The sequence below is a fragment of the Dermacentor andersoni genome, chromosome 9, assembly GCF_023375885.2.
Source record: "Dermacentor andersoni chromosome 9, qqDerAnde1_hic_scaffold, whole genome shotgun sequence".
NCBI lineage: Eukaryota > Metazoa > Arthropoda > Arachnida > Ixodida > Ixodidae > Dermacentor > Dermacentor andersoni.
Window position 1 is genome coordinate 117,259,939 of NC_092822.1, and position 17,403 is coordinate 117,277,341.

The window sequence follows — 17,403 nt, forward strand, 5'->3', positions numbered from 1 at the left end:
GCTTAGATTCGACGATCTTAAAAAATGCGCCAGTTTGTAACTGAAAATGATAACTATAGCGCATAGCTAGCACTATATAGAAAAGTCAGTATCGTAGCCGCTACTAGCGGGGCCAGTAGCCAACTGAAGTACACGAGCGATGTCGTCGCTTTGACCTGTGTCGTATCGGAGCTGGTTCTTTATTCTGGGGTATCGGAGTGCGGCGTGGCGTTATCCTAATGGCACCTAACAGGTGGTGCCACTATAGTGCCGCTTTCAAACAAAACGTTGCGCTAGCCGCAGAGGCATAGTAAGCCAGGCGGGACTTCAGCATCGATGAGAAAAACGTCCGTCATTGGAAGGGGCAATGGGAGACGCTTTTGCGTGTGCCGCAACAAGCAGATGAGAGCGATAAGGAAGATAAGCACGCAACAACAGAGTGCTGTTCACCGAGATCACGCATTTCGACACGTGCGGTGCTGCACTGTCTGCGCATGCATGGGCGCGTGGACACAAGCTTGCATGCGTGTACAAGCTTATGTGTGGGCTGGGCTATAGGGACGAGGCTAGCGGCGGTGACAACGTAGTGAGGTCGGCATGTTCATATTAAATAAATGCTGTTATCATTTTGTGAATGCTTTCCTTGCTTTTTCTGTTTGGCTTACACTTGAGCTCAGTTTTTTTATTTTTTCTGGCTTCGGACATTAGGGGGATGGCTCAGGATCGGGGCCGGGCCAGATTCGATAAATATGGTATGTTTGGCGTGTCGTAAGCACTGAAATCGGAAGTAGTGTCCACGTGAACATCCAAATCAAATTTGAACTGCATGCCATGGTGACGTTCAGTAAGAGGAGCATTGTGGGCATGCCCCGCTCAGTGCCCCGTGCAAGGCATTGAAAAAGGAATGGGGGCACAGCGAATGGGATCACACATGACCATTGACTGCCAATAACTCCGCTTCTGAACACATCCTAGTACTTTATGTAGCAAATTATTTCTGAAATATTCTATTTTAAATTCAAATGCATTTCTCAACTTCAATTTAACGTGGTTCAGGACCCCTTTAAGACAGTGTAGTGAACAGAATCTATTTTCTGTAAAACATGGCCCAACATTCGCAACATTGGAGAATGAGCCCAAATTCATAAACCTTATGTCAAATTCGAGAGGGTTGGCAGGTATGGCCAGCACTGGGCATGTAGACCATGTCAGAAAAAACAAGTTGCACATCCTACGGCACCTGAAGTTTCAGTTGCAGTTATATATTGCTCCAAGAGGTAGCTGGCAGTGCAACAAAGTCCGTGTTAATTGTGTGAGTCAAGGTAAGCTGGCACTTGAAAAAATCTGAGGACACCTAAGCACTTCCTATGAGTTGAGAATGCAAAAGCATTAATGTCCTATTGAACGTTGCTGAGCTTCAAGTTTTACTTTGCAAGTAATGTTTTTGAGTTTTGCTGCAGGGTATGAACCTCGAGTTTTTAGATTAAATTGGTGCAGGTTATTTTACAGTTTCTACATTAGCATGTTGGCTGTGGACCGCAATCATTTGGACAACACTGCTGAGACAACAAGAACGCCGCATCCCGCCAACATCCTGCACGAGAGACCAAGGAAGCAGCAGCGGCCACCAACGGGGTATCAACGCGATGCCCCACGGCGCTGTATCCGCTCCGTCGAGGCCCGAGCGAGCAAGCATGAGCCAGCGTTACGAGCGGTGCTGTTTCGCTGCTACAGATGCCATCGGCTTTTTCACTCAATGGGCCATTGACACTTTCGCATCAAAAATCAGTCCACGACTGTATTTGAGGATTTAGGTACCAAAATACAGTATAACCTCATTCATGTTCTGGGGAAAAAAAATTCAAGAAAGAAAAGCTACTAAACAGGAGAACACACAATACAAACTCACTAAGAAATCTGGCAGACTCAAGTGTAGATGGCATTTATGTAATGCAAAGCATTGCGCAAATTGTTGTGGCAAGACATGCCAATGTGTACCAAGCTGGTGGGGCCCAAGCAGCCAAAGAAGTATGCTATGATTTTTTCGGCTTCGACAAGCTTACGTCTGCGCCCCTCAAAAAAAAAAAAAAAAAAAAGAGGCATTTCTGTAAGAATGTGCAAAGAAAACATCAAAGTTAAAGTACAGAACCAACATTATCACCTAATCACACTACAGGCAACTATATCATTAATGTCACAAAGTGTAAGCTTAATATTTAAACAAATTTCCTGATTAGTCAGCTATGAAATATATTTCTCAAGTAAGTAACGTCAACCTCTTCCAAAACAGCACTTAAAACATAAAACTGTGCTATCTGCACTTTAGCAGGGAAGAAGTTTGGGCGTGTTGGTGGGATAGATACAAACTGGGATACACAGCACAAGAATGACGTGTTCCAGCTTGTCCCTGTGTCATTCTTGCGCTATGTATCCACAGTTTGTCTCCTATCTGCCACTGGCAACTTCTCAAAACCGTCTGTTAAGATTGGCAAAACAAAAACACCTTAGATATCTCCAAGTGGTTTCCACTTTTGGTTTCAACGTATGTGCGCAATCCGTATGAACCAAATAACCATACTAACCATGCATCGTCTGGCTCATAGTCAATGGTGATGCTGCCAAAGCTCATAATGCTTTCGCTGTCATCAGCGCTGGGCACGTCTCGTTCAGGCAACCTGCAATACATGTACAAACAACCGGCCAATAAGTCACAGAACGAAACAAGTGAGTAAAAGAGAACAGACAATGCTGGATTATAAGACCCAGCAATTACATAAATCACTGACAGAGACAAAACCTTTATCAAAAGTTGGCTCTAAGCCAAAACTCAGCATGGGTCCACTTTTAATTAAATCTTAATGTTCCTGTGGCCCTTCTGCCTTGCTTGTATTTAATTTCATTTATCGCACCTTAAAGGGACATTAAAGGCAAATACTAAGTCGACGTGGACTGTTTGAATACCATCCCAGAAACCTCGCAACGCCTGTTTCATGCCAAGAAAAGACTTATTTTAGGAGAAAAGTGCATCTGAAGGGTTGAATACCTTTTTAGAAATTCAAATCTCCTGTCGCTGAATCACAGAAGTGGTGATGTTGCATATGCCATCATCACCCTTTGCCACCGTCGGTGAGCAAAACGGTGCCTGAAGACGGCAGTGCCGAGCCAAGACAGAGCAGCAAATTCGCCACTGCAGCTGCTTTTTCGTAAAGTGGTGTAGACCACTCGGGCATCGCGCGACATCACATGGAAGCTGAATTCTCTGCTACTTGCAGTTTGTGCGAGTTTCACGAGCCAGCAAAACCAGCACAGCACTACGGGATAATAAAACTACTGAAACGCGAAAGTGTGGGCAGCGCAGAGTCGAGCAAAAACGATACCTTTCGACCGCCCGCGTCGTTGTCAAGGGCAATTTCAATACACTTTTTTTTTTAAAGGTGAAAAGAACAGCACAGGTAGCATTTTATTTTATCTTATAATACAATACAAGGATGTTTTGCAGAACGAGTGGTTGAGTCGCCATCGAGCAAGTACTTGAATATCCCGGAGGAGTTTTTAATCATGCTCTGCATTTACCTCAACTTCTAGATTATTAAGGCTCTGTTCACGATAATATTGTTACGGTGAAGGGAAAGAAGAAGGCGACAAGAACTAGAGGAAGACGAAGACTGGCCGTTGCCTGAAGACCGAATACACCAGTTGTAAATATACATTATTTTGCATTAGTGGGCCTGCTCTCTTCCTGCAACATGAGCACGGCCAGTCGAAAGTGCTTGCGAACGACTAGGAGGAGCTCCGGGCCATCAGGACGAACAATACAATGGTATAAAGTTCCATCGTGCAAGGTCAACATCTGGAAGGATGGGTCATTGGACGAGGAGCTTAGGCGTTCGATAAGTGTTCGAAGAACAGGATCTTGGCGTTGCTCATCGCCAATATGGAGGAAGCCGGAGAGGGATAGAATATTGATGTCCAAGTCTGCATCGGTATCGTCCAGTTGATCCACGGGACTGCGGGACAGGCAGTCAGCGTCTTTATGCAGGCGCCCTGACTTATACATAATAGAAAATGTATATCCTTGTAGACGCACTGCCCAACGTGCAAGTCGTCCAGTTGGGTCCTTCAAAAAGGAGAGCCAGCAGGGGGCGTGATGATCGGTTACGACGCAGAAGCTCCTACCAAAAAGGTACGTCCGAAATTTCACGACCACCCATACGAGCGCGAGACATTCCCTTTCAGTAATGGAGTAAATTTGCTCGGGCGTGGAAAGAAGCCGGCTGGCATAAGTGAACACACGGTCTTGGCCCTGTTGATGTTGAGCAAGTACAGTGCCGATGCCACGACCACTCGCATCAGTTCGTACTTCAGTGGGCGCAGAAGGGTCAAAGTGTGACAGAATCGGGCAAGTTGTAAGCCACTCAATCAAGGTAGAGAAGGCTTTCTCCTGTAGTGGTCCCCAAGAGAACGAGACATCATCCTTAAGCAGGTCAGTAAGAGGGTGAGCGCTGTCGGCAAAATTTTTCACAAATCACCGGAAATAAGAGCATAAGCCCAGAAAACTACGGACATCGTTTGTTGAACAAGGTACAGGAAAATTTCACACGGCGTGAACTTTCTGTGGATCAGGTTGAATTCTGGCGGCGTTTACGAGATGGCTGAGCGTGTTAATTTCACAGCGACTGAAATGACACTTGGAAGAGGTAAGCTGAAGGCCAGCCCTGCGAAACACGGAGAGTATGGTTGTGAGGCGCCACAGGGGGCTCTCAAAGTTCGGCGAAAACACAATCACATCGTCAAGGTAACAGAGGCATGTAGACCACTTCAAGCCATGCAAGAGAGAGTCCATCATGCGCTCAAATGTAGCTGGCGCATTGCATAATCCAAAGGGCATGACTTAAAATTGGTACAGACTGTCCGGTCTGACGAAGGCGGTTTTCTCGTGGTCCATCTCATCAAAGCTAATCTGCCAATAGCAGGAGCGGATGATGAAATTTCAATTGATGAAAAGTATTGGGATCCGTGAAGGCAGTCAAGAGCGTCATCAATGCGAGGTAGGGGATAAACATCCTTCTTTGTTATCCTGTTGAGGTGACGGTAGTCAACGCAGAAGCACCGCAAGTTGTCTTTTTTCTTTACTAAGACAACTGGTGATGCCCACAGGCTACTGCAAGGTTCAATGATGTCCTTGTCCATCATCCTGTCTACCTCTTTCTGTATGATGGCCCTTTCTGTTGCGCAGACGCGATATGGCCACCTATGAATGGGGCTGGCGCCACCGGTGTTGATGCGATATATGACAACAGATGTCTGGCCCAGTGGACGGCCATCCAAATCAAAGATTACCCGATAAGATGACAGGAGGTGCCGAAGAGCTGTTGTTTGCTCAGAAGAAACGTCAGGTGCGATCATCTTATAAACATCGTCCGCAGGTGTCGGGCACGAACAAGGAGTGGGTGACGAAGGTTCATTGGTACTGAGGCTGATACCAGAGGTCAAAGAAGAAATCTCATTCTTCCAAAGGAGCGATATGCGCTATGGCGACACCGTGTGGCAGCACATGCGACGAAAATCCGCAATTGAGGATGGGCACGCGAGCGCAGTTCTCGCGGATCCGGACTAAGGTGCTCGGTAGGGCAATATTGCGCGACAAAACCACGTCAGTAAGTGGCGACACGACGTACTCGCCATCAGGTACGGGAGGACAGGGCATCAGGAGGACATTTGTAGCCGCTTGTGGAGACAGCCTTGCAAACTCAGCAGAACATAAGCGGTGTGAAGCACAAGTTGTTGCGCCGGCAGGAAGCGGCAGATCCAACTGTACAACACCTGTGGAGCAGTCAATTTGGGCAGAGTGCTTCGAAAGGAAGTCAAGGCCGAGAATTAGGTCGTGCAGACAGTGCTCAAGGATGATAAATAAAACAACAGTATAATGGCCCCCAAAGGTCACATGTGCTGTGCACATTCCAAGGACAGGTGAAGTAATCCCATCGGTGACTCGCACAGTGCATGGTATGGCGGATGTCAGAACCTTTTTGAGCCTTCGGCGGAGAGCAGTGCTCATAACTGAAAGCTGCGCTCCTGTATCAACGAGAGATCTAACAGGAACGCCATCAACTTCAATGTCCAGAAGGTTTCCACATGTAGGCAGGGTCAACAGAGGATTTGTGTGCTGGGTTGGAGTTGCAGCTACACCTCCAAGAGCTGCACCGCATAGTTTCCCGAAGCGGAGCGACCGGTTGCAGAAGGGGACAAAGAGCGGTGAACGAGAGACGAACGGGACCTACAACCTTGCGGGGACGGGGTGCGGCTGTATCTTGGTGGAGCACTGTCGGCGTTGATGTTCCTAGTCGGCGTATAGGGTGAAAAAGTACGGTTGTCTGGTACTTGGTGGTAGTGACTCGGAGACGACCACCAAGGAGGTGACGACCAGTGGTTGCGACAATGACGAGCGATGTGTCTAATACCGGAACAATTAAAACAGACGGGTTTATCATCTGCTGTGCGCCAGTCAGCTGGGTTGCGACGAAGTTGCGGAAAACTTTGTGTTTGGGAGTTAGCGGCCGGAGAAATCTGGTAGGTGGACTGAGCAGACAGATGGAATGCCAAAACTTGCTATTTCCTCCCGAACGACAACCTCTTGTATAAGGGAGATAGCGGGCACGCTTTCCCGACAGTCAGAACGAACAGGAGCCGAAGCCATGGCCTCAAGCTCATGGCGAATGATGCGCGTGATATCTTCTGGTCCTGTGGGCTGAACTAACCACGGCGGGTCTTCGCAAGATGTCGCGGCGGTATTGGGCAATCGGTCAAAAGGTTGAGCGACACGGTGACCCTTCGCTTGTTCGAAGCGCCAGCACTCCTTTATAATTGCATCCACAGTGGCACAATTCTTACACATCAGGAGATTGAAGGCACTGTCTGCAATACCTTTCAATATGTGACCAATCTTGTCTGCCTTGGTCATGTTGTTATCAGCCTTGCGACTGAGGGCCAGCACATCCTGTTTGTACACAACATAGGATTCTGTGGACGTCTGAGAGCGGCACGCAAGTTCTTTTTTTGCTGCCAGCTGACGACCGACAGGTCTGCCAAACAGGTCTCGCATTTTTTTGTTTGCAGACATCACAGCTCGTTAGGTCAGCTTCATGTGTGTCGTACCATTGCTTCGCAGTTCCTCTCAGATAAAATATCACGCTTGCTAGCATTATTGTTGGATCCCACCTGTTGTTGTCGCACACTCGCTCGTACATCGTAAGCCAGTCCTCGACGTTGGCGTTGTCCGTGCCACAAAATGTCCCCGGGTCCCGAGGATGAGGGAGGATGACCATTGGCATGGGCTGCTGAGGCGTTGTCACTTGTGTCGGTTGACTTGCCACTGTGGTGGCAAGTAGATGACGTCTGCTGCGAAGTTCCGTGATTGTGCCCCGCACCTTCCACCAAAATGTTGCAGGAAGAAAGCAGGCCCACGAGTGTAAAATAAGGTATATTTACAACTGGTGTATATGGCGTTCAGGCAACAGCCAGTCTTCGTCTTCCTCTAGTTCATGTCACCTTCTTCTTTCCCTTCACCGGAACAATATTGACACTTTACAGATTCTCAAGCACTAATCCATCACTTCAGCTTGACTTTATATTTGCCTTTAGTGTCCCTTGAAGGGCCCGAGGGCATTCCGTAACGGGGCATACTATTAGTCACCCAATTCTAACGTGTACATTTTTTCGAGGAAAATAGGTTCAAAAATTTCATGCAGGTTAGAATCCAGTACAAACCGAAACCAGCCCCTTAATTTCCCATCACCATTACAACGTGGTGGCAGTTTACTTGTCGCTGGCACCATGGTATCATGTTTCCTCATCTTTTCCCGCAGTCGCAGCAGCCATTCTCAATCGACTGGAGTGCTGCCTTTGTAACAGTGTGATCTACTGGTGCATTCACTTCGCAGACTGTCTTGCTCAATAATTTCCAGGCAAATGGATGCAGCGGCCACGAAGACGCATTGTTTTTGCTATGAGAATGGCTTGAGAAAGTGATCCTATGTGCGAAGGGGAGTAGAAACAGAGCTGCAGAACACAATTTTGGCATACCGGAGACTATACACAGACAACATCGATACTGCGGTATAACTGTTGATGACTACATCAGCTGGTGGCTTGCTGTTAGGCCTGTGCGTGTGTCAATCCCCTCTCTCCTAAAATATGTGATAGCACTGACCGCTCACAGCAGTAGCTGCAATCAGCCAACTGCCCTGCGAGCATGCCACACAACAGTGCTGTCCAAATACTGAGTGGTTTGCCTTTGGTCAATGTTTCACCGCTACTAATTGCTCGGCTGGAGAAATATCACGAGTGCTTCTTTGAGAAATACTAGACCTCCCAAGATTCAAGATTACCTAATTTCAATGTTAGAAGCAGTGCAAGAATGGCGAGAACACAGCACACAAGAAGGTATGAGCTGTCTGGAGATCCTTTTCAAGATACGGCGTGCGCAACCGTGCAAAGTACACACCTGTTGGCGGAGTCAAAGTCACCGTCCTGTGCTGCCTCCCCACTTTCCTCTCTATAGTGCGCGAGATTGAATCATGATCCTCAGCTTCCCTTGCGTTCGGTCGCAAAATACGCAGTTGCTGCGGAACACAAGGCTGCTCACTTGCTCCCTCCCTCCCTCTCATTTCCTCACGGCCTCTCGCGTGATGGAAGATAGCGCATTTGCTCTCCAATTTCTCTAAGCGTGCGAAATTAAGCTGCGATTGTCGGCTTCCTTTGCCTGCTTTCACTCGCACATATCGCACATACAGCATACGATGCGCGGCAACGGTGTTATCGTCCTGGGACTTTATATGGAACATCACGACGATGGCGACAACAAAAATGCGCCTGGAGTGTCTATATAGTTGCTATCACAATGAAAAGCGAGCCAGCGCACGCGCTTTTGTGCCACGCACTGGATGCAGCAGGATTTCGCCACATCGCCAGCCTCTCGCCCCTTTCTCCCATCTCCTTTCCACTCTTCTGAAACACAAGTCCTACAGCACCAATGTAGAAGGGCTGGAAGGAAGACAGAAGAAGGCACGAGAGGGCATGACTGCAACAAGGTCATGCCGTGCAGGGTGAAGAAATTTGAAGGTTTTCAAGAGGAAAAAAATTCCACGGCCTTCAAAGGTTTCAAGGACCTGCAAGCACCCTGCAACATCTTCGACATCTGCGAAATTATTAAGCATCAATATGGCGTTGAAGTACAATATCCAACATTTGTAAGCATCTGATCCACAGGTTTGCAACGTGTATTTTCTATACTACCAACTTCCCGCACTGGCGAGGCCAGTCAAGTGGCAGTGGTCTTTCTTCTCAACACCTAGGCACTGAAATAAAGCGACTCAGTAGACTTGAAAAGATTCCGAAAAAGCAAAAGGAAGTGGGTGGCAGAAGTGTGATGACAAAGAATTGGAAACAGTGAGGCCATGCACCACTCAATTTGTGAACATTAATCCTGTACTACTTGCTCTTGCCAATGCTGCCCTGTGGCAAAGTGAATGCATTCGGTTGTCTGAGCATATACAAAATGTTAATTAGAAATTACATGGTCCGAACAGAAAAAAAACGATGGCTGAATTAACCAAATGTTTCATTATCAAGGTTACCAAGATAACAATAAATGCATTCTTACTACGTCAACATGCTTTCGTTTACTGAATGAATCAGAAAAGCGCTTTTTTATTTTGTACTAAAGCAGTGCAGAAAATGTAATTTTCATCATCTTGGGACTGATTTTATATACTGGCATCCCAAGGCACTTTTAACCCTTTATGAACGAATCTGGGCAGCACACCAAAAAAAAAAAGGAAAGAATTCTTTTTGCTTGAGTTTCGACATTAAGTATGAAGTTTTTCACTAAATGTTTTCTGACAACACTGCATGACTGGCAACAAGCATCATTTGTTGAGTTAGAGCCAGAACACAGGAGAACAAAGAGGCAGCTTGGTAAATGACTCGCTTTCTTTTTGAAAGCATGGTCAGAGTAGGCATACCAATGCAGGATCGCTGGCTGCAGTGATATCGTGCGGGCAATGTAAAGCAAATGAAGCATACACCTGTTTTACAAGCAACAAAAACTGTCTGTACAAGTTCCAATAGAAGATATAGGTGGCTTGGGGTGTAGCTTGCTTCTAGTGTTGCCCCCCTATTGCTGACGAAGTTTCCGCAATATATTTCTCCTTTTCACTGAGTATGCTTATTCATGGTGTATTTTGTGCATTCAGAGTAAAAATAAACATTTTGTTTGTGTATTCATGTGTCTCGTCCTTAACTGATCAATGCAATTCACTTTTGCAGCTTCAGGTTGACACTTACCCCAATGGAGCAGTGGGCGAATCTAGGAGTTCGTGCATGATGTCAAAGTGCTTCCAAGATGGCCAGGGCTTGTTCCCGTGTTTGCCATCCACGCCTGGCCGGGGCTTAGAATTCTTGGCCCTTTTGTAGGTGTCTTTTGCATTCTTGAACTTCGACTGAACCTGGAACCCTGGGACAGAGAGTGTCACGTCACTCGCGCCAATTCTGAGGAATGCAGCATGAGGGCACTTCACAGAAATGTGATTTGTTGATTCCGTGTTGATTCCAGGCAAGCATTAAAAACAATGTTAACAATTTATTTCGCAAAATAATCCTTTTCACGCAAGCTTGCACATTCATCCTGTATAACCAGAAGCACAACATACCGCAGTTTTAATTTACTTCCGATTCACATGATGTACGGGGACGTCAGTTTACAACTATGGGAGCCAGAATTTGAAACAGTTTTCCCCGGGATATGAAAGTACCTAATAATCTTAATTCTTTATCAAACAATACTAAATGACCTTAGTTTCATTATGATTACATATTTATTGCCTGCATGCCACTGAATTTTATAACATTCCTATTGCACTTGATCACTGTACTTGTTTTTCTTTTCACAATGCACAACATTGTATAACATTGTTTTGAATGCTTATCTCCTATATGCTTATGTTGCTATTGTATCCCCAATGAGTTGACCAGCTTCTGACTAATAATTACTAATTAGGCCCACTGCTCACCTCTGGTATAGTTTTAGAGAAAGAAATACAAGAAAATAAAAGGTAGTATCACAGGTCCTGATCTTTTACTAGCCACAAGAATATGAGGTAACAGATAATAAAGGAAAAGAAGCATAGCGTAAGTTCATTGTTATCTTTAATTGAAATGTAGAAATCTTAACTTAAAGGGCCCCTCACCAGGTCTCGCCATATTGAGCTGACAAGCGCAGAGCATGCATTGTGTGATAACGATCGTGTCTGCAAAGTATTATACCCCTGTCAAGCGGGCAAGTTAAGTGCACTTACGGCGAGTGCACTTGGTTTTTAAGTGCACTTTCCCAAATCTTAACGTCACAGCGGAGTGTGCTCTCACATGAGTGCACTCAAGTCGGAGTACGTTCACGGAACGCACTTTGCTGGCCGAGTGCGTAGCCTCGCCGCCAATGGTTTGAAGGAGCGCCTAACCTCGCCACCAACGCTTTCAACGACGCAAAATGTAATGCATAGAAAAAGGACACAAAAGTTCATTTCAGTTATTGAGCAGCTTTTTACAATATAATTTGTGTTTAGCGAGAAGCGAAACAGCACAATAAAGAAACGAATTTATCATGTACGCAACTAACGGCGCCAGAATGATGCGGCACTGCGGCGCCACCATGTTCATTCAGTTCGTGTTTATTTTGGTGTGAAAGCGTGCTGACCACACCGGTCGTGCTTTGAGCCGTGTGCGTGGCATTTTGCACTGTAGCTAAATATCGAACTCGCCGTCTTTGCTCATATATACTCGCTCATATTCTGTTCTAACAGGATCAACTGCCGCACGCCGCCGTGTTTTTTGGATTGGCTAGGCATTCGTCTTGGCCAGCATTGACTTGCAACACACTTATAATAAAAACATCTTCGTTTTTTGTTGAGAAAAATAGATGAAGTTTGTTTTTATATATAATTCTACTTAAAACAATCGCTTTTTAGCAGCTTTCTCTTGTTAATTTACATATTTAAAAACGCGCTCTTAGACTGTCGCCATTTTTTTTTTTTTTTACTGCGAGTGCACTCTGTTTTCCCGTTAAGAAGCGCGTTGCCTAAAGTGTGACTCAAGGTCCCGAAGTGCACTCCCCGTAAGTGCACTTAACTTGCCCGCTTGACAGGGGTATTACATCGCTACACGCGGCGGAAAGATCTGAAATTTCAAACCGAATGCCACTTTTCCTTCTCCTGGCAGCCGCTGCGCTCCATGGCGGAGGATGAAGTACTTGCATCTCTGCGCCTACGTACTCGAGTCCGCAGTGTGATGGCACTCATTGTGACACGCGACTTCAAGAATTATTCAAGGCACCATCTGTTATTTGTGTGATCTGTTGCTTGAATTGACGAATTGAAGTTTAGAGAAAGATAAAACACACAAACGGAATGTCTGCGTATTTTTTGCTTTACGTCGCACCGAAGCAAGAGCTGTGCTTCCGCTTCGTCTGCTTGTACCCATGGTCGTGCGGTCACGTGTGCAGGTACCGAAACTGTGCCATTTTCTACCGTGTTCCAGCACATGATCATGCTCTGCGATCTGCTTGTTCTGCCTCAATATTCGTGTAGCACTGAATTATACCGCTAGTCATGTGTCCTCATGCACAACACGCAAAATCGTGCGCTGCGCAAAACGATAACAGCTTGTGCGTAACGCCGCCAGCAGAAGGGCGCATCGCTGAAAAAAAAAGAAGTGAAGAGAAAAAATAAAGTGAAGGCGGGGCCTGTGACGTATGTGTCACGCGATCCTCGAGGTCCGACATAGGAGAACGCAGGGAAGGAATTTCGCTTGCGGAGGCTAGACAAGGTGAGTGGAGAGTCTCGCTATGCAGTGGAGCCCGGCTACTGAAATCATGGGTTCGCAACACTGAAATATATTTATCTCGGCTATTAATGAGCAAACATGAAAAATTTTAAAGGCAGAACGCTCCCTAGCGGACACGTAACCACTTCCAGCGTGTAACGAAAATTTGCTATGAGGCCTGGTGAGGGGCCCTTTAAAGGGAAATCAAAGTGAACAAAAAGATACTTGCCACAGGTGGAGTCCGAACCCACTGTTTGCCATATTATGCGTGCAGTCTTCTACCAATTAAGCTACTGTGGTGCCATCTTCCCCCTCACCTTCCTATGTGTTTGTGTACAAGATAGCCCGTGGGTGTGTCAGCCAGCACCACTCACAGCCAAGGTGGTAAACTAGAACATCTTTTTAACTGCAAGTAATGCTAACTATATATTGCGGCTATTCGTATTTCATTAAGAAAGGTTACAGACGCAACAAATCTACAAACACAATCCTGAGGATTTAAATAAAGGGAAAAGAAGTATGGTGACAAAATAAACACAACTCAATTAGAAGTTAGAGCAAGCGGATTTCTAGCACAGGCTCACAGATTAAAAGATACAGGGCAAAAGGTTTAATGATATGAAAGGCGGAGGGCTGGGCTGGGGTACAACGCTCCTCTAGCCACCTATTCTGTGCTTGGGGAAGGGGAAAGAAGGAGGAGAATGATTGGTGACAATGACGAGAAAAGGAAGATGCAAAAGACATAGCCGTCATAGAGTCCAGACCCACACTCATACTTATTCAGAAGTCAAGCAAAAATCTTCCACAAATATTTGGGTCGCTTTTGTTTTAGTGGGAAACCACCTTTGGCATCACATTCTTCATACAAGGGTAAACCTGATTTCTGCCTAAAAACCTGACTTAGACGACGTAATTGTCCAGTGCTACATTTTTCTTGTGCAGCTTGTCAACTGGCATGGATGGTTGCTTAAATAGACTCTCCTGATGTGGAAATTCCAGTAATGTGTTTGCAAACTTATCGCCTGTAGCGACTGGTAGCAGCTGCCAATTCACCATGCGGCATATGGCATGGAAGCCTCTGACTGCTACCCGACAGCCAAAGTGAGACCACGGTGCATGCTTTTGTTGCATGCCGAGTGTCCTGGTAACCATGTAGTCACCAGAAGAGGAGGTACTTCGTTGTCGTCAAAGGCTGGCGTATTGTCTGCTGCACAGTGAACTGAAAGCTGCTACAAGCTGCTGGAGTATGTTTATCTAGGTCAATTACTCATAAGGGACCCTGATCGTGAGAAGGAACTTAATAGAAAAAATAAATATGGGTTGGAATGCATACAGCAGGCATCACCAAATCCTGACTCGGAGCTTACCATTGTTGTTGCAATGCCTCCTGTACTAGATGCCTGCCACGTTGTCCGGTAAAGTTGGTTTCGTGCCCTCTCCCTTTTCTCGTCTCCACGAAAAGGCAACGAGCGCCTCTCAAGGCGATTGCCTGCAACTTAGATCCCGTGCTGCAGCCTCTGAGATTACTATGGCATCTGTCACCATCTCAGAGGCCCGCGAACGCTCGCTAACAGACGCGTGCGCATATCGGCGCTACGAATGCGCCGGCGGAAGCATTCGGCTGCCGTTTCTGCCGCCGCCGGAAGTTGAAAAGGCAACGAGCACCGCCTCACGGAATTTATGCTGAACTAAGGGAACCGCCGCTACAATGACAAAGCGAGCGACGCGGCGGGCATCTAGTAAAGGAGGCATTGGTTGTTGAAAAGATAAGTGCACAGTCACTGCATTCTGCCAGTGCTAACATATGGGGCAGAAGCTTGGAGGTTAACAAAGAAGTTTGAGAACAAGTTAAGGACCATGCAATGTGCTATGGAACGAAAATGCTAGGCATAACTGTAAGAGACAGGAAGATAGCGGTGTGGATCAAAGAGCAAACAGGGCCAGCCGACATTCTAGTCGACATTAAGAGAAAAAAATGGAGCTGGGCAGGCCATGTAATGTGTAAGGCAGATAACCGGTGGACCATTAGACTTGCAGAATGGGTGCCAAGGGAAGGACAATGCAGTAGATGATGGTAGAAATTTAGGTGGGGTGAAGGAATTACAAAATCTGTTGTTGGAATTAGCTAGCGCAATACAAGAGAAATTGGATCTCGCTGGAAGAGGCCTTAGTCCTTTAGTGCACATAAAGACAGGCTAATGATGATCAGCTGCTACACGTCCATGAACTGCCTAACCTGTTCAAAGTTTTACAATCCTTGAGCAGCCCTTGTTGCTAGGCAGAGCTACAACAGCTGGTGAATTTCCCGCTGTAGACGTTATGGAGTTACAGTACGGTAATGCTAGAATCTTCAAATCAAGTCATTCATCACCGACATCGGTGACGTCTGCATCATTTATAGCAGTAGGAATATATTTTACTGCTCAAAAGAGTAGGCAACATCATCGCCGTAAGCAACATTTATAAGGGAACTATTTTATGAAGTGCAGATGGATGAAGACTGGGGGGATTAGACATTTTGGGGAAAAGCCTGGAAAGCTGTCAGTGACTATACTGAAAAATGCACTCTGTGCTGCTATTCACGAAAATGCACGTGCTTTATTTACCATATGCTCTAAATAGACAGCATAGTGTTGTGTGACAAGTCTTCCCACGAAATCAAGTACAGTTTTCTTAATGTGAGATGTGAACGACAACCTGCTTTGACATGTTACGCAAGCATTCTGCAAGTATGTCGTTTGATGCAGGTTCACCGACATCTTGCTAAGGAAAATGGCATAATGAAGTGAATGTTGGTCAACAGCTGTCAAATGGCACATGTAATGGCAACAGGCTTTATAGCATGAATACTGTGGCTCATTCACGCAGCTGCACCTCAGGTGTTCCACTACAGTGGCTGTGGTGCTCTGCTGAATCTTGAGGGATCTATTCCCAGCCACATTCCTCAGTAGAATAGTTGTTATGCCCTAGGTGCAAGTCATTTCACAGTGCTGCAAAAAGATTTCGGGCAGTTTTGACATCAATGCTGTTTTCCTACTATTGAAAAAGTTAGAAAAGCTTCTGCAATCAAAGGAAAGTCCAACCCTGGGGTAACATATCTTGTGATGTAAAACACCGAAATCCGTTCGCAGCCTGTGTCACCCACATTGTGCATCATACACACCTGTCATGGGACACAGGGGCTCTTCCGTTGGAGGATGCACAAGCGCAGGTTGGCTTGCTGCATTTGTTTGCAATTGATTTTTCGGCTGTTAGTGAGCTCTCGTTCTTGCATGCTTCTATGTTTGTTAAATTAATTAAATTCTGGTAGTTGTTTTTTCTTAACGTGCGAAATCCACGACTATGGGGCACGCCGTAGTAGGGGTCTCCAAATTAATTTCGATCACCTGGGGTCCCATAATGTGCACGCAAATCTAAGTATACGCGAGCGTTCTTGCATTTCACCCCCAACGAAATGTTGCCCCCATCGAAATGCGGCCGGGATCGAACTCGCCACCTCAAGCTTTGCAGCGCATGCCAGGCCACTAGGCTACTGCCAGCAAGTGTTCTACATTTGTGTTTACTCTCATTTTTCTGTAGCAAGGACAATTAACCACCCATCTAGATCTGTGCTAGTCAGGTGATAACAGGCAGGCGGACACTTGATCGACAGCACTGAAACAAAGAATGTCGCTGTAGCCGAAGTTTCGAAAAGGGGACTTGTTTTCATCACATCCAACATGCTTTCCTTTGATCCGTTCTTTCAGCTCACTCTGCCCTACGACCAGGGGAGGAGATGAGATAAACTGGTGTGTAAGTAGAACGAAGGCAATCGAAATGTTCAAAACACGAGGAGAGTGGGGTGTGTTGTCCTGACGGCAATTGTCGCTCCAGCGAAGACAAGTCGAACTTTCGAAACGTTGGCTCCAGCGGGATCCTGTGATCCATATCTATGTATTTTCAGTGCTCTCGGGTTCAGCAGAGCAAGTATTAGACGGCGGTACGCGAACAGTTCGCGTACGCAAGCTACCTACGTCTCAGCGAGACCCAAGCAGAAACTGTTGGTTCTCTTTTCACCACCGCGAAATCCGTAGCTGGCTGGCAGGCGCTTACACTTACCAGTGATGCCGAAACGAGCGCCGATGCTGTTCCACACTTCTTGCCTGCGCTTGTAGTCCTTGTACGACGGGTGTCCACGGTAGTAGAGGCAGGGAAACTCTTTGACGGCTTCTAGCAACGACTCCGTTGTCAACCGAAGAGGACGACTGCCCGTCACGGGCGCCATTTTTGCCCTTCTGGCATGGCGCGGCACGACTCGGAGTGGATTGCATCAGAAGTCAGATTGCATAAGTAATCCAGAATACAAAACGGTTGTGACCTATCTTCGGTTATTACAGCACATGCAATAAAGTTTATAAATAAATACTTAGTAGTATAAAACTATATGGCGCCTGCACTTCGTAAAAGCATAGCCTTCGAGATTCGTTCCTCTAACTCGCATTACTCGGAGCCACGGTGCTCGAAGCCCTTGAGCATGCCCTCGGAGCATGGCTACGAGGCTCTCGGAGGGTA

At 46.4% G+C, this 17,403-nt stretch overlaps 1 protein-coding gene across 1 annotated transcript in view; it reads right to left on the reverse strand.

Moving 5' to 3' along the window:
- The window catches only part of LOC126529637 (uncharacterized), a 29,656-nt gene extending 12,512 nt beyond the window's left edge, over nt 1–17,144 (reverse strand). The window contains exons 1-3 of the mRNA XM_050177151.2: nt 16,951–17,144; nt 10,324–10,492; nt 2,562–2,654 (exon numbers count right to left, since the gene is read on the reverse strand). Coding sequence (XP_050033108.1) covers nt 2,562–2,654; nt 10,324–10,492; nt 16,951–17,116 — 428 coding nt within the window. The 5' untranslated portion in view covers nt 17,117–17,144. The remainder of the gene's footprint in view (nt 1–2,561; nt 2,655–10,323; nt 10,493–16,950) is intronic.
- Nucleotides 17,145–17,403: the final 259 nt, after the last annotated feature.